The following is an 18,515-nucleotide window of genomic DNA, read 5'->3' on the forward strand; positions in this document are numbered from 1 at the left end:
CAATTACGTATGCCAAAAAATGAAAGCGAAAAGCAATCACTACGATGGTATCATAGCAGAAGAAATATTTCTTTAGTTTGAAATAGCCTGAGCAACCATGTAAAGCTTTTGGTTTTAAAAACTAAATGAAAAATAAAATATAAGTTCCACATGACAAAGTATTCTGTCTTTCTGCTCTTGCCTATTTCTGCCTGGATTGAGGGAATGTAGTACCTTTGGGAGATTTGAAGAAACACATGCTGGTTTTCTGGGGACACCAGGATGATACTATCAAACAATTCTCCAATAGTGTAAGTCACCCCTGGATACATCACAAGGAACAGTGAAGTAGGGTAAGGATTGAGGGCTTTGGAGTCAGAAGACCTGGCTCAGGTTGTACCTTCACTTCTTACCAGCATTGTACCCACAAGGTCACAGCTACTCTGAGCCTGACTTTTGTCCTCCCTAAAGTGGGGATAATGAAATAATTCCAACTTCATAGGGTCATTGACAGAATCAAGTGTCATATGCTATATTTAGATGCATGCCTCTTAAAGATACACCATGGACAGATTTAGGATCTTATCTTTTTTGAAGGGGAATTATGCGAAGAAAATAATTTTTTTAAAAATTTTATTTATTTAACAGAGAAATAGGGAGTGCAAGTAGGCAGAGAGGCAGGCAGAGGGAGAGGAAGAAGCAGGCTCTCCACTGAGGAGGGAGCCCGATGTGGGGCTCGATCCCAGCACCGGGATCATGACCTGCTTAACCAACTGAGCCATGCAGGTGCCCCATGAAGAAAATAATTTAAAATGCATATTTAGTTTCTTTACTGAGAGGATGAGAACTGTATATTATAATTTCCAAGAGTTATTGTGTGGAATGACATAGTATTGGGTCATCAGCAGAAGCTGAGGAGAGCTGAGGTAGGTCTATGGAAACCCTTCAACTGACCACTCTGTTGGTTAACTGTGGTCTCACAAGCAACAAGAATATCTTGTGTGACATAATTTCGAAAAAAAGGGGGGCGGGGAATCTATATGGAACTGAGTTTTCAAACTTCAAGTATTTATTTTTTTATTTTCTATTTTATTTTTCTTGGGAAATCACCTCGTATGTTATTTAAAAGGCCAGAGACAGGCTGGGACCAGCCTTGTTTGTGTTCTCTGAGGTTTCGACCTGTAGATAGGCCAAAGGAACTATCCCGTGGCGTGCGCCAGAATGAAGAGCCTGAAAGCTTATCCTTCTGGATCAGGCAAAGAGGATGAGCTCAGTGTTTGGTGAAGGATTACTCAGGAAGAAAAAAGCTGCAACTGTTCCTCTCAGATTTAGGTAGGGTTGCAAAGAGACAAAAGGATAATTTCCAGGATAGAGAGTTTTTCAGGTTCTGGGAGAAAAAAATGGAAGGTTTTCATGTTTGATAGCCTTAATTTTCTTGGTTTGAGTACTAGCTTAGGTTCAGAACCCATGCCTAGGTTTGAAACAGGTCCTGAGGAGAGTCCACGGGAGGAAGTGAAAGCGTCATTGAGCAGGAGAGAGCATCCAGCCATGTTTAGAGACTTTCTCCAGCGATGTGCAGCAACCCAGGATTAGCAGTGGAGAAAGTGAGCCTGAGCCTCATCAAGTGTGGCTGTTGAAAATCCAAGCATGATTCAAGTGCAGGGGGCCGGTGGGGGCATCATCGCATGACTATACTGAACAGAGATGACAAGCGGAATGATTCCGAGAATGAGAAAAACAAAGTTTCCTGTGGAGTGAAATTCCTACATAAGGATGAAGGGAAGGTTTTCGAGGAGGAAGATAGAGGAACAAAGTGGAAGGGGAAAACAAACAAAAAAACAGAACTTAACAGTCAGGCAGAGAATTTTTAATTTTGGAGAAGTCTCTTTTCTCCACAGTGAAGATGACCCAAATTAGCCTCTTTGAGAAAGGAAATTAAGGGGTAGATGAAGTGAGTGGTAACAAGAGTGGTAAGTGCTGAGGAGGTCAAGAAATTGTAAAGCTGGAGTCAGAAAATTATGTATCCAGTCACGTTTAATGCCTTCAATAGATGTGAAGAAGCGTACGGAATGGGCTGAGATAACTGAGCAAACTTCAGCTTCAAGGTACCTGGTCTCATTTTGATCCACACCATTTGGATGGACCGGATTCACCGATCTGTTTCGTTCTTCCCTCTCAGACTTGCTTTCCAGTAGATATGACATGCCTTTGAGTTAAACTCGGAGAGAACCGTTATTACAAGCTATCGGTGGGCGAGCCAGACATGGTTGGGCATGTCTTCCCCGCTGACATCCAGGGTGTACTTAGAATGCAAGGCCCATTTAAATACAGAGGTTTTAATTAGGGGGTGGGCCCATTTATGTATGCAAGCATATTGAAGAAAATTTTTTAAAAACATGCATGCCTTGCCTTATAATCCTTGCTAACATAATATTTGCGTCCTTTTGCATTCTCCAGAAAGGATAATCACAAAACTCTGGAGCGGAAATTAATCCTCTCTTTAGAAGGACAGTAGCAATTTAAGGAAAGAGAATGTCCAGTAGTTATTCTTATATTTTTATTGATGTTTGTGAAAGCTGAAACGAGATTTGCTCTATCGAGCTCATTAAAAACACTTCAGATGATTCCTGTGTGAATTGTGGTGTACATTTGGTCGATAAGGATTGTAGTAGAAAGTAGTCCTCTTTAACAAAGGCACACCTATTTTTGTTAAATTCTACATACCCCTCTGACATCTCCTTTAGATTTCAGCCAAAATGTCATCTCTTGAGGGAAGAATTTGCTAGTCTTCTCATTCGGATGAGACACGCTGGGGTGCATTCCCACCACACCTCCTCGCCGTGCCTGAATTCTCACTATGAGTTACAGTTGTTCTTTGTGTGAAATGCACCCTTGACTCTAAGCACCATGAAGGTAAAGGTGGTACCTGCTTGGTTCCCCCCCACACCTCTCGTGATAACACACAGCCTCCCACAGAGTGGTTATTGATAAATATGCGTTGAAAGAATCTATCTTGATTATCTCAGAGAAGTGATGTGGAAAACATATTTAAATCGGAAGACTTAGGTTCTATTCCCAGTTCTGCCTCTAAATGACTGTTTAACTTAGAGAAAGTCAATTCAAGTATCCCTTTCCTCAACTGTAAAATGAGGGGATTAAAGTAGGCGATTGCTAATATTGCTTATAGCTCTAAGATTCTGCACAGTTCCATAATTCTTGGATGGTTTTACAGACCAATGATAGCAATGAAATATTTAAAATGAGCAAATCTACCCAGGCATAGTGAATGGGGAAAAATTATTGCAAAGAAGTTATTTTTCTCTGACTGTTACTCCTGTTATGCATTGATTTTACTAAGCAAGTTCCCAGGGAGATGAACTGCTGAATAGCTTGTGTATATTCTGTAGGGTATATGAGGTATATGCGTATTTTACATTTATATATTTACACACATACACACACACAGCAGTTGGAACCTGAGACATGATAATATCCAGTTGAGAAACAGGGTGATGAAAAGAAAATTGGGAACTGGGAGAAGGGAACAGGATTGGCAGGTTTGGAGCCAACAGAAACACTGTCCCCGGATTCCATTCACTTCCTAGACGAAGGTGCATGGATGTCACCCTGCGCTTCCCTTGGCTTTTCCGCTTTCGGGAATTCCTTAACATCAACTTCATTAGTTACAAAGGGAACAAGCAATCCATATCCAATTTTCTTTTCCCGTCAGGATTGTTCATGTATAAACTAGGCTCCTTTGTTGGAAACATTTGCAATTAATCCCATAAACAAACAAACAGAAAAATGCAAATCTTGCACTGCCTGCCCCAGTTAACCTCACCGACTCCGAGCCTGACCACCATCCGTTATACACAAAAATGAATTGAAATTCCCACTTTGGGCCTAACCTAATTTTCAAGTGATAATAGGCATGGATTCCCAGAAGCACTCTATGCCTCTTGATAGCAACATCCTAATTTCCTTTCCTGGTAAATGTTTTAAATAAGATTTTAGCACCAAAGGAAATTAACCTTTAAATTAATTGTAATTATAAAATGCCATCACTGATTTTTGTCTTCAGTCTAATTACTTTCTATTATTTAAACAAACCTCACCTCCTGCGAGCTTTAAGTTTGTTTCTCCCCCACTTCCTGCCACACAACGGCAGCCAATCCTCATGGAGTCGTCGTGGCTGCTAAAGTATCCTCATTTAAATGTCACGCAGGACTGCGGGTTTGCCCTCTGCTCGCTTATTTACAAGGCACTCGTCCAGAGGCTACGTGGAAGGCTGCTGTGCTCAGAGGTTTTCCTCCTGCACACCTGGTGACCATCCTTAGAGACACATTGGTTTTCATCCTCCTGCTGTTTGGAAGGAGATCGCGAAGCCCAGCCCTCTGTCTCTATTAGAAGCCACTTCCCCAGCGGAAGCGCAACTGCACATAATGAAGTGGGCACCTGCCAGCACCATTTATCAAAAGACACGCGCGGAATCTCGAGCCTTCTTGACCAGCACCGCTCAGCTCTGGAGGGCTTTTAGCGCTCGGTGTCCTGAGCCGGCTCTTTGTCTTGCTCTCGTTTGTTCTTTCGAAGATACGACTATGGGATCTTGGGAACTTTATTTTGTTGGCCTGTGTATCTACTACACTATGGTGCTAAAAGCATGCTATTTTCCTGCCCCTTAGCTGCCTTCTTTGTCATGTCATTATCGATGCGAGTCCAGAGAGATGATGTGAGTCCATTACAGGTGGCCTGGGTACTGCAGAATTGCAGGATGAAGCAGGATAATCAGAGGGGAAGGTTTTTCTTTTAATTGTTTCTGTTACAATGTCACCACTTCTCCTTCCATTCATTCTCTGGCTTTCTTTTCCATTGAGGCTGATTAAGACAACCTGAAGCATATTGGATAAGTTCAGTTCTTCTAGGCAGACATATCTTGTGCATAAAATACTTCCTTTATTACACCCCAGGAAAGGGTCCTCCTTTGTGCTGGTCTGAATATTATTACCTCAACGTGATTCATTAGAAACAAGGCCCTGGTCCTTCTGAACCAACAGAGGACAGGGAACAAATCAGTTTTCTTCCCCTGCATTTTTGACTCGGGGACATGAAATTCTTGTAATGATGATTATGGTGTGCATGTGTGCGTGCACGTACATGTGTGGGCATAAATGGAAAGCAGTATGATACAATGGGGGAGGCATTGTGAGAAAAAGGGGAAAATAAGAAGTGACCTTTGAGGAATGAGACACAAATTTCACCTAAATATCTGAAGTTAAAAATAAAGCTCATCTATTTTCCCTTCCGTGATCACAAGAGGGAGGAATTTAACAGAAGGCTGAAAAAAGAGACCAGTACTAGCAGCTAACGGGGAAGACAATGTAATGTTAAAACTGTATTTCACTGGTAGGGAATGCTGTTGCCACTGATAGAATCTTGCATGTGATTGACGGGAGGCATAGGCCTATGTCAACATTCATTTTGGGTGTCGATCATTTATTCAGTCTTTCCTTTTTACATATGGTGGCAAGTCTCCATCCCATCCTTTTCCGTCATTTGCTTAGAAAATGACAGAAGTGCTTTATTATAATTGATAATTCATTTACTTAGAATAAACTGGGGTCTAAGGAGATGCCACATTCCTTACCAGTTTCCAGATAGTCCAAGAAGTGTTTGAGGAGAGCTGATTGGTTCATTCATTTATTTCCCAGATCTTATTGAGTCCTGCTCTGGGTTGGAGACATGCTAGATGGTGAGGATACAGCAGTGGTCAAGACGGGTGTGGCCCCAGAGGGGCAATGGCTAATATTCCTGATCCTGAGGGAGTCCATATGTACGGCACTGGTGTCACAAGTTCAGGAATAAGCTTAGTGACCTTGAGCAAGTCATCTAATCTTTATGGGTTGACAAAATTAAGGTGTTAAAAAAGTGGTAGACAACAGTTTTCCATCATTTTAAAATCTGCAGTGTTCCTAGTCCAAAAGAAATCTTAAGCAGAAACTTGTAAAAGTTGTAAAATTAAATAGAAGCCGAGCTTCTGTGGTTTTGGGGGGTTGAGGAAGGAGCAAGGTGATGCCTTTTACCCTGGCCTTCCTATGATTCTATACAGCATAGGTAGACATTAGAAATTTGGGGCTCTAGGCTTTCATAATATGTGATTCTATCCGGAAATGGGGAAAGAAATGGCAAGTTTGGGTTTTGTGGGAGGCTAGCAGACGTGGACAAGATTATTTCACTCAGTCACCTTGAAAATCACAAAAGAAATGTTTTAAAAAGACATTAAAACAGTGCCATACTAACAATAGATTATTCTCTCATTTGATTGCTTGAGTATGATACACCAAAAGTAAAACAGACACAACATTATCTTAACTCTGCCAATCTGATACCCAAGAACTCGGCACCCTTTTTGAACAGGTGATTGTCTACTCCTTAGGTTAAGTTTGAAGAGTGATTTATAAATAACAAGAAAGCAAGCTTAGATTACCCAACAGACTGTATAGTATGACCCTAACTACCAGATACGGAGGAAGGAAAGGAAAGGGAAGAAAGAAAGATAATCCATAGATGACAGATAGACAGACAATAGGAAGGGAGGGAGGGAAGATGGGAGGGAGGAGGGGAGGGAGGGAGGGAGGAGGGGAGGGAAAGAGGAGGAAAGGGAGGGAGGGGGGAGGAAAGGGGGGGGAGGGGGGGAGGGAGGAGGGGAGGGAGGGAGGGGGGATGGAGGAGGGGAGGGAGGGAGGAGGAGAGGGAGGGAGGGGGGAAGGAAGGGAGGAGGGGAGGGAGAGAGGGGGGGAGGGAGGAGGGGAGGGAGGGAGGAGGGAGGGAGGAAGGAAGGGAGGAGAGGAGGGAGAGAGGGAGGGAGGAGGGAAGGGAGGGAGGGGGGGAGGGAGGGAGGGAGGGGGGAGGGAGGAGGGGAGGGAGGGAGGAGGAAAGGGAGGGAGGGGGGAAGGGAGGGAGGAGGGAGGGAGGGAGGGAGGAAGGAAGGGAGGAGAGGAGGGAGAGAGGGAGGGAGGAGGGAAGGGAGGAAGGAAGATGGGAGGGAGGAGGGAAGGGAGGGGAGGGAGGGGGGAAGGGAGGGAGGAGGGGAGGGAGGAGGGGGAAGGGAGGGAGGGGGGAGGGAAGGGAGGAGGGAGGGAGGGAGGGAGGGAGGGGGAGGGGAGGGAGGGGAGGAGAAGGAAAGGAGGGAAGAAGGAAGGAAGACTAGGAGCCATATAATACACTGAAATGTTAATGGAGAAACAGAATTTCAAGTTGTGGGGTCATTCTAATTTTGTGTGTGTGTGTGTGTGTGTGTGTGTGTGTGATGTTTGTCTTTTCTATATGTTCTGCAATCAACTCACATTTCTTTATAAACAGGAAGAAACAAATATTTTTTTATAAGGGTAGGACTCCTCCCTGCTGCCACTTCTGCCTCCCCCCAAAGTGGGAGTGTGTGTGATTGCGTTCAAAGAACTGCCTTCAAACTCAGTGATCCTGACAAACTGGAAAAATGATCAAAACATACAGAATGGAGTTCAATACACACAAGTGTAGGCCAGCAGCCTTTAGAAGAAAAATCAAACAAAAATAACAGAAAATTATTAGCCTCAGAGAAGTGAATAATTTCCTGTGGTTTGCTTTTCAAATGAACGTTTCTATAAATCGATTGTGACTTTTATCCCAAGGCCGCTTGAATTTAGAGAATTCAGGACAGGTTTTTATGCATTTCTGCGTGGTTGGTGGGTTTGTGCTTGTGTGTATCTATAAGTTTAAACATCGGGAATTCATTTTTCAATATTTTTTTCAAAATAGGTCCCTTTAGGATATTATTATTATATTTTTTTCAAAGATTTTATTTATTTATTTGACAGAGAGAGATCACAAGTAGGCAGAGAGGCAGGCAGAGAGAGAAGGAAGCAGGCTCCCTGCTGAGCAGAGAGCCCGATGTGGGGCTCGATCCCAGGACCCTGAGATCATGACCTGAGCCGAAGGCAGCGCCTTAACCCACTGAGCCACCCAGGTGCCCAGGATATTAGTTTTTAATGACATTCTGTATCTTTCTAGGAGTGATTTGAATATTTAGTAACACTTGAAAATATGTGAATCTCTTTTTGAAAAGATAGTGATTACTTAAGAGAAATGGATCCGTTTTCTAGAGGACTGATGTTTCTTTTAGTTGAACTATTAAATAAAAGTTTTATGAGAAAATAAAATAAAAATTGAGAAATCATATTTTTTTTTTTTTTCTATTCTGGATTGGTGCTATTTTCCATGGCTGCATGTCTTCCTTTTAATTGTCACATCTCACAGTGCTAACGAGGCTGAGAGGGAAGGTTTTCGTTCTATCCCTGTAAGTGGACATCCAACTGTGGTGCAGGAGAGCTAGGGATTAGGTGAGAGAGGAGCTACACAGATCATAAAAGGCATCCCAGACTGAGAATCTCAGAACATTTCATTTCTTTTCACAGAATATTGTAAAAGAGAACATGTAGGGGAGAATAGAAAGGGCTGGAGGTCATAAGGAAAACACAGCGTGGTTGGCAACAGAAGATACAGGGAAGAGCCTCGTCACAAAGACAGTGCAGCAAGGGTCGCCCGCTCTCCTGGAGAAAGTCTTTCCTCCTAAGAAATATCACTGCCTTTTCATGAACAAATATATAAAAGTATGTGGCAATGGTTTCCTCACTTGAATAGGGTTCAAGTGTCAAGGCACACCCTCCAGAGCAGGCTCCCAGGTTTTTTTCTGGCGAGGAGCTTCTCATCTGAAGGGAGATCACCCCATGCCAAGGCTTGGGGTGCTGACTGGGAACTCCTTAGAAAGCATGGAACCAGGGAGGTGGGAACTAGTACAGCCCGAAGCCTTTTACCCACATGTGTTTGATGGGCTGCGGGGCCACTGCTTGCCTCAGTCTATGCCCCAGAGGGACGGTCAAAGGTCTGGGAGCCACATGGTGTGTGTGTGTGTGTGTGTGTGTGTGTTGATATGGAATGTTGGATCTGAAATCTGTCCCCCCATTTATATGTTAAAGGCTTACCCCTCCCAGTAGGATTGTATTTGGTAGGGCCTTTAAAAGAGGCAATTTATTTTATTTTATTTTTTTAAAGATTTTATTTATTTATTTGACAGACAGAGATCACAAGTAGGCAGAGAGGCAGGCAGAGAGAGGAGGAAGCAGGCTCCCTGCTGAGCAGAGAGCCCAATGTGGGACTTGATCCCAGGATGCTGGGATCATGACCTGAGCTGAAAGCAGAGGCTTTAACCCACTGAGCTACCCAGGTGCCCCAAGGCAATTAATTTTAAATGAGGCCATATGGGTGGGGCCCTAATCCAGTAGGACTGGTGTCCTCACAAGAAGAAGAGACAGGTCACCTGGGTGGCTCAGTGGGTTAAATGCCTGCCTCTGGCTCAGGTCATAATCCCAGGGTCCAGGGATTGAGTCCCCTGTTGGAATTTCCCACTCATCGGGGACTCTGCTTTTTCCTCTGTCCCTCCTCCATGTTTGCATACATGCTCTCTCTCTCTCTCTCAAATAAATAAATAAAAATCTAAAAAAAATAGAAGAAAAAGAGGAACAGACGCCAGGGGTGTGTCCACACAGAGAGAAGGTCCTGTGAGGACAGAGTGAGAAGCCAGGACAGAGGCTTAAAGCAAACCTGCCAATAATTTGATCTTGGACTTCTAGCCTCAAGGACTGTGAGAAAATAAATTTGTGTTGTCTATGCCGCCCAGTCTGTGGTATTTTATTATTGCAGCCCTAGTCGACTACTATACGGGGGTGGGGTGTAGGGGGTTGTGGTGGTGGTGCAGAGTGCCCCCCCCCACGCCCGTCTTCCTGCTCCCAGAAAGCAGCTCTGCTCCCAGGGCTGTCGCTGTCTCCAGGAAGGCACAGCAGATGGCAGTGCTGTCCTGTGCGTTTGCCCGCTGCCGGCCTGTCAGGCTGTGTGTGCCTCTGGCTTCCAGAACTGAAGGGCCGGAGATGTAAACTTCAAGGTCCAGGCTTTTTCACTGGAAACCAAAACACCTTTGTACTAAAGCATATCTACCGATCTTACCTATTTATCTCTCATCTCTCTACCTATCTGTTGAGCTGGGCTTCACAAAAGTAAATGAGATCCTGTTTAAAAGGAGAAATAAGGAAACAAATTCTCAGGCATTTGGTGTGCCTACGGTCTAACTCCCTCTAGCTCACTGATGACGGATGGCTATTTCATGCAGTGAAGTGGCAGAGTTTGCTTCTGGAACCTAAACCCTATCCATGGTTTCCTTGGAGGCTTCTGGTCCTACAGCTCCCCGGCTCCCCTGGCGACTAAGACCTGAATATCAAAATGGAACATATAGCTGGTCAGCTCTGTATTGACGTCAAGAATACTTTAGTTTTCCAGTTTCCAAAATTGGGTCCTTATCTCTTGCTCTACTGCCTGTTTTCAGCAAAGTTACAGAACTAAAACTGTCCTCTGTTCTTCATGAGGCTCTTAGGAGTGAAAACTTGTCCAATTTGGCAAGCAGGTGGCTAGCACGGCCTCCTGACAGTCCGCTGCTAACTGAATGTTCCGTTGCAGATCCACAACAGGTAAGAATGGACATGTCCCGAGCCCCTTCTCTGTTTACACATACAATAAACTTCTCCTATACTTCAGGCCTTACTTTCTGAGAGCATTTATTCTTTTTTGCTAAGCCAGAATGCTTTTAAGAGATCAAAAGATTTTTCTCTAGAATATGATTACCAAAAATTAGACAGAAATTTACAACCTGAGGATTTAGGCAGTGTCTGCAGGTGATCATACAGACAGATAATGGAAGCAAAAATACAAGGGAACTATCAATCCAAAACATCATGTTCAACGAATACTCACAATTTACTCCTGTTTGTAAAGGACTACAGTAAATGAACTAGCTGGACACAGAACTGGCCCAAATGAGCATCTCCTCTGGGCTTCTTAAGGGTCCCACAAATATCTAAGGTAAGGATCAGTCTTTTTGGGTATACAAATAGACGAGTAGTTCACGTAAACCACTGAGCAAAAAGATTAAAATTGAAAAACTTGTTTATGAGGAGTCTACTTGGGACTTGTATTAATAAAGGCAGGTAAGGGGCCATGGTTAAAATACACATAATGATATAAGCACTATTTTTTGGAGTTTTTTGGAAAATAGTTTATTAGATGCTTGAAATAGAAACCTAACCTTCCAAAAGATGTTTGTGACTTCATATCCTCTTGGATTTACATTGCTTTGGCCAAAACTTGATAGAGGTTGGAATTTCCTAAACTGAGTTCCTCAGTCTTCTAATTCTCTGGAATATCAGGATTTCTTACGAAGAAGTGTTCTGTGTTCAAATGTCAGGATATTAACTATACTTCTGGTTTATGTAACTTAATGCTTTCACATCTACAAAATAACCACTGGTTATTCCCAAGTCAACCCTGGCTTGCTTAAAACATCTGGAGAATTTAGGTGTCCCCAGACCATCTCCTCGCATAGTCACGGTGAACAAGGGTTCCAACTTAGCTAGCCAACCCTAAACCTGTTTATGCTGCCTTGCCTAGACCTTTCTGAGGAAATCACAATAAAGGTGCTTGGCCAACAGTTCTGCCCTCTCTCTCTGCTTCATGACCCTTCCCAATGGCCTTGTATGGTGTGCTGTGTTCTTCCTGGGGAACTGTGAGAATTATAAAACTGTAGAAATCTTTCTAGTTTCTTGCTTTGATTTGCATCTGGCCTCACCCAAGTAGTATGGTTCAAACAACATTGTAGATTAGGAAAAATCAAACATACTTTACCACAAAGCCCTCAGAGTTGTTAATATGTAAATGTACATCCTACATTTTTAGTATCAAACTTACTTGGCTTTGGAATCTTTCTGAGCAGTATATCTTATGGAACTGGCATTTCTGGGATCCCTTTGGGAGGTACTCTTCTGGAGAGATACTGATTATCTGTCCAGGAGGTTTTGCATGTCAATATTTTCTGAAGATGAAAATGCACTGATATCATTGTAAAATGAAATCAAACATTATAGTTTAAGGAAAGCTTAATTCCCATATGAAATTTGGACTTGCCCTTCACCAAGGGGTTGGCACAAAGACACAAAATGATAATATTTGAATGAACTCACATAGGTTGTGGAGTCCATATATTTTAAAATGCATACATCTATTACCCTCCCTAATCTTTGAATAAGCTTTTGTGCATAAGACAAATGCTTGTGAGATATCTTCTCATGTGCATTCATTAGGCATCTCAGTCTCGACCTGTCTAAACAGAACCAGTTGTCACATCCCCATTCTACTTTCCTCAAATGATATTTCCATTTATCCATTCGTTCTTACCAGAAACCCAGGAATCTGTCAGTCCTTCTCTTACATAGTATGCATCCATCACCAAGGAACTACTACCTTTTAGCATGCTTCTTACCAGATCTAGCTGTTCCATCTCTAATACAGAGCTGTCCAGACCTTCATCATCTCATATCTGTCATTTTCATGAGGTCCTAACTAGACTCCCTTTCCCTCATCTTGTCCCTCATCAAAGACTTTCTTTCATGTTGATACCAAGGTGATTTTTCTAAACCACATTCCTGATTATATTATTCTTTTTTCATAAACTACCTGCCAGTCGATTTGCCGTCATGCTATGCAAAATGAAGTCCAAAGTCCTTACTCTGGCATGACTGTTTGTCTACTGTCTCCCTCATGCTCTCTTTTCTGATCTTCTCTGGAAATACAGATACAACTCAGTCATATTAATCTGGCAACTCTGCCCTTGGCATGGCAGGCTATGATGTGTCGTGGTACTTTATCATCTTTTGCCTCAGATCACCTTACTCTTATCAGTGACCCAACAATATCTATTCATCTTTGAAGTTCACACTCAAGAGTGTCTTTCTCAATGAAACCATTCCTCGTCCCTGTCTCATCTCTCCACAATATACACTCTACAGAGTTTTGTTATACTTACATGTTCACATGTTTGTTTTTCCCTACTAGATGGCAAATTCCTAGAGGTAAAAGCTTGTGTATTACTAATCTTAAAATTTCCAAAGCCTGACATAACACTTGACACACTTGACATACTGAAGAGTGTTACACAGATGCTGTTTTTAGTGACAGGACCATCATTTCTTTTAACACACAAAATAACAAACTATGTGCTGTGTATTCCAGATTTTACATCATGTATTACTGTGATTGAAAAAGTACCTCCTCTAAATTAATCACCTGATACTGCTTCCTCCTTTCTAGTATGATTGGAAAGTGAAGAAGAAACACATATTTCTCTTTGGAATTTTTCCTCAAATTTTCCTTTGCAGAGCAATAGATCTCATTCTTTGTCTTGAAATCCAGTCATTAAGAATATTTTTGGAAACCAGAAAAAAGAAAAAAGATGCCCAACTCTAATTTTTTCCTCAGAGTAAATATAGCTGCCTAGGCAACTATCCATGATAGTACCATGGGCATAGAAATATTTTTCCAGTCCTCCCATTTCAGATCCTTAGCGGGGCCAGGAAGGAGTGAAACCTTCCATCTACCATGTTTAGAAGATTCAAACACAATGGAACCACTTGGAGGCTTGGAAGAGGGTATTGACATCTAAACCCTGGATTAACCAATAGACCTCAATGCTGAGACTCTGACAGAGAGTTACAGCTATTTGCATCAAATTGTAAGAACAAAAAGGAAATATGAACATTTGGTTTCCTGAAAACACATTTCTTGAATTAATCTGAAGTCAGTTCTTGAAAATTTTAGGAACTATTCCAAATTGTTGATTGCTGAGAATTTTAGTCCTGGGTGAAACTTATTAGGTATCAATACTCAATAAGGGTTTATAAAAAGAAAGCAGTCAAATTAACCACACTTAGAAACTATTTCCATCTTCAATTTCCCCTCTTTATTCTCTACTAGAATTGTTATAAAAGAAACATTTCTTTAAAAAATACCTTTAATGAAATGAAAGTAACATGTTTTCAAAATGGGTGCTTCTCCATTTTTTCAATATGCTGGATCTTTTCTGAAAACACTTTAGTCCGATGGATACAAAAGGCTTATTCCCTATTCCAAAGATGTGTTGGAGGATATTGTCTGAGAAGTAGGAAGGCTAGGTAGGAGGTAGTAAAGGAGATGCTTTGAACTTGAAAGAAACAGAATAGGGCTTTAATACTTACAGCTGTCCTCTTCTTCAGTTATACATTTCACAACATAACAGGCGTAGATGAACCCTGCCAGCTGAAACAAAACAAAGATGCTTTAGATAGGAGGCAAAGGCAGCGGGACTGGACCTCCCTGGGGGAGTGGCTTTCCAAAGGCAGGCAGTTGGTGACTAGCTAGATACAGTGCTCCAAAATGATGGCCCCTCATACTGAATCTTGACTTCGTTGTGGATTCTTGATTCAAGTGATGTCTATCTTCCTTGTAAATCTGTACATCGCTCCTTTTTCTCTGAGCTGCATTTATGTGTAAGATTTGTTAACTGCCAGGCAATCTAAAACAAGTGATTTTAGGTACAGGAGAAAAAGTTATGGTCATTTATTAATGGAATAACATTTGCACTTGTGCTAATTAACTTCTAATTAACTTTCGTTAGCCAAGAGCCTTAGATCCTAAAATTGGACTCTCACCGACTATTAGAAAAATGTTTTGAGGGATAAATATTAAGATTTTGTGGTATGCTGCATGGATGCTTTATAAGTAAGAAAAGCCCTTATTTAGACCTGTACCAGGAACCAGAGCATATGAAACATGATTAGGATGACATGTTACAGAGAAGCAATGCGCTGGATACCTGTAGCTAAGACCTGTCACTATGTGTTGGATTTGGGATGGCACACATCACATCATCCTTTGTGAAACATTCTGCACAAAGGTCCCTATGGTCGGAGAAGTCCTTGCTCACTGAAATTATTAAGGAGCACAGCGAAGTTCCTTGATATCTAGCCCCTCAGATGGAGTGATTTTGTATTTCTTCATATCATTGTAATATTTATTTAGTGAAATTGTGAGTGCTGGGGAAAATATGAAAACTTATATAATTTCCAGATAGTGGCACATTTTCCCAAAATATTCTTGCTTGGGGGAATCCTTAAAGGATGGAACAGTGATGAAGATTATTCTCAATGACATTTCAGAAAGGCATTGATCTGGATGAGAACTGACCATATATGTCAATAGTTGGGACACTATTTGGCTGGGGAAGGGAACATCAGGAAATCCTGCAGTCTTCCAGCAGGAAGCTAAGGTAGGACAAGAAGGAGATGCTGTGAGAAGCCTAATGAAGTTGTTTTTCATTAGCTGACAGAGATCTCTCTGGAAGATGTGAGTGGAACACTTTAAGCCAGAGGGTACGCTGATAGGTATTTAATGAGCGTAGTTAATATATTATTAATATATTAATATATGTTATATTAATATATTATTAATATATTAATTAATATATTAAGTTAGTTTTCTTTAAAAAAAACAACAAAAACCAAAAAACATATCTTAGAAAAATCATCAAATCAGCATTTTTCTCTTTAAATTATATGTTGCTATGGGCAATAAAAAAGTGGTAGTAAGAACTCTTTCCTCATAGGATAGAATCATCAGGATTGTTGTAGTATTGTCTGGAGACAAAGAGGGTCCAGTTAAAAGAGAAACTTTAGAAAATCCATACTATTGGATTTGAGGGAGAAAAGCATATTCTGGCAGATTCTAGCTCTCCTCCGAAGAGAACCAGCTTGGGATAAAACAGTGGTGACCCTGCTTGGGGGAGGAATGGATGAGGAAGAAGACCCCTGCAAAATAATTTTCAAGGGCTTTTGTTTCTACATTCTGGTTGAGTGGGAATTTGAATTCCTGTCCTTTTGCACCCCTTGAATGTAGTTTCCAAAGCAGTACATGTAATGGAGAGCTACATAAGAAACCACTAATATATTAAGTTAGTTTTCTTTAAAAAAAAAACAAAAACCAAAAAGCATATCTTAGAAAAATCATCAAATCAGCATTTTTCTCTTTAAATTATATGTTGCTATGGGCAATAAAAAAGTGGTAGTAAGAACTCTTTCCTCATAGGATAGAATCATCAGGATTGTTGTTTTTACAGGCTTATGTTTAGAGAACAAGGTGGTATTAGAGATTTGGCTTAAGCTAAGGTTTTGTTTAACCAAACAAAATGACATAGTAATTTGAAATTTTCATAGGTACTGGAAAAATACGCAATACTAACACTTCTTAATCTTTGATCCACCAGGATCCATGAAATGCTCTAATCATGGAGCGAGTTGGTCCCTGGGTACTCTGTCACTAGTGTTTGCATCTGACTGTGGCTAGTTAAAGAGGCTGTGGCTTTGGTTAAATCCCCTGGGTACTGCCTTTGCAGCTCCTTTCCTTCCTCCGCTGGAAGTCCTGACCATCCTTGGCTAAATGCTCTCCATTTATCAATAATTTATCTCTTCTTTTCAGTTTTAAATACTTACTACTTGAATTATCTATGAAGCAACCTTTTCCCAGTCACAAACTTTTCTTTTGATTTTCACTCATCACTTCATTACTTCTAAATGAAAGTCTAGGTAGAGAGCCTTGATAAATTCTGAGATTCAGGGCCAATAAATTTAAACTTCTCATTAAAGTGTCACTAGATCCTGGATTATTAAGTGTACTAGTCTCCCAGAATGCAGCCAGGCACTGTATTCTGCTTACCAGTGATCTTTTAATTGTGTTCGGTTGCATTCTTTAACTATCAGGGGAGCTCCTTTGATATAAAAGTAAATCCTGCTGCATTTCATTACAAAAGCTTGCTGATTAAGAGAACTTTAGCGTTTAAATTGGTCACCTCTAAATACAAATGGAAATTAGTTTCCCCCAAATTAATCAAGACTCATAAGCCTTTGTTATCTTACACTTTTCCTATACCACAGAAATTTATAATTTAATTTTTACTTCATAGCAATTTATAAAGTTTACCTACAGAAAGAGGCTTCAAATCATTCGTAACAACTCTGAATGCTTCTTATAATGTGCAACTCCTATAATTGCTACGTGGGCTGCAAAGACAAACTAAGCCAGAGATTCTCAACCTTGGCACCCTTGACATCTGGGTTGGATAATACTTTCTTGTAGGGTTTGTTGTGAATTATAGGATGCTTAAGCCGTAACAGCCTACAATCAATCCGGTTGACAACTGAGACAATCACAAATGTCTGCAGACACTGCCACATGTCCCTTAAAGGACGAAATTTCCCCAAGTTAGAGCTACTGTTTTAGATGCAGTCCTATCTTGGAGGAATGTGCAGTCCTGTGGCTGGTATATGCATATAATTATAATGTGAGGTAGATTAAGGTAAGTGTTAAGAGGAAGGGAGATGATTGAATGTGTACTTAGTGACAAACAGTAAACTGCATATTTTCATGCATTAGCTCATTAATTCCCACAACCACCATTGGAAGAATGTCATATGTATTTTTGTGTGGGAGAGATGATGGATCTTGCTTTTCTGGAGTATGTTTATCAAATGGGAGAGGTGTGGGTTTTGTTCAGAGAAGAGCCTGTAGTTGGATCTGAGAATTTGGGGATCCCATACTAGAGCAATGGAAATAGAAGCTGGGAAGGCAGATTAGGGCTATGACTGGAAGGCCTTGGGTAGGTATTAAATTGCAAATCTAACTATGTCATTTTCTACACAATACACTTAAGAAGCACCTCATCTTCATGGATAAAGGTGATGTGACATATATATATTACATATAATATATATACACACATGCATACATACATACACACAAACATACATACATGTCACACATGTAAGGAAGAATTACTGAGCCATCAAGAAGAACGAAATCTTGCCATTTGCAATAATGTGGATGGAACTAGAGGGTATTATGCTAACTGAAATAAGTTAATCAGAGAAAGACAAACAACACATGATTTCACTCAAATGTGGAATTAAGAAACAAAACAGATGAACATAGGAGAAGGGAAGGAAAAAACAAAAGAAGATGAAAACAGAGAGGGGTGCAAATCATAAGAGACTCTGAACTCTAGGAAACAAACTGAGGGTTGCTGGAGGGGAGGTGGGTGGGGAATGGGGTCACTGGGTGGTGGGCATTAAGGGGGGCACTTGATGAAATGAGCACTGGGTGTTCTATGCAACTGATGAATTGCTGAACTCTACCCTTGAAACTAATAATACGGTACATATTAACTAAATTGAATTTAAATAAAAAATTTTTAAACTTCAAGCACCTCAAAAAGATTAAAAGGGTATGCTTAACCTTAAAAAAAGAGAAAGAAGCACCTCATCTTCTACTCATAAAGTAGAAAAATTTTCATGGAATACAAATCCTTCCTAATGTGATCCTAAGCTACCTCCCAGCCTCATTTTTCACTACTCCTAGTCTTGGACTTGGTGCCAGTAGTAAGTAAGCTGTTGGTAGTCTGCCAATCTACATGAGGTGGTTTCATTCTGTTCTTTAATTCATTAACCCACTCTGCCAACAAAGCCTATGCATGTCCCTGCCATCCCTACTCACTCTGGCACCTCTAAGTAACTCTAACTTATCCTTTAAGACTGAAT

The 18,515-nt window shown here is 41.1% G+C and overlaps 1 protein-coding gene across 4 annotated transcripts in view; it reads right to left on the reverse strand.

The window, feature by feature from the left end:
* The window catches only part of NKAIN2 (sodium/potassium transporting ATPase interacting 2), a 998,970-nt gene that overhangs the window by 14,570 nt on the left and 965,885 nt on the right, over window positions 1-18,515 (reverse strand). For all 4 annotated transcript variants that reach the window (XM_032339650.1, XM_032339651.1, XM_032339653.1 and 1 more), the window contains one exon: window positions 14,127-14,187. In XM_032339650.1, the coding sequence (XP_032195541.1) occupies window positions 14,127-14,187 (61 nt within the window). The remainder of the gene's footprint in view (window positions 1-14,126; window positions 14,188-18,515) is intronic.

This window comes from Mustela erminea, chromosome 4 (genome assembly GCF_009829155.1).
Source record: "Mustela erminea isolate mMusErm1 chromosome 4, mMusErm1.Pri, whole genome shotgun sequence".
Lineage (NCBI taxonomy): Eukaryota > Metazoa > Chordata > Mammalia > Carnivora > Mustelidae > Mustela > Mustela erminea.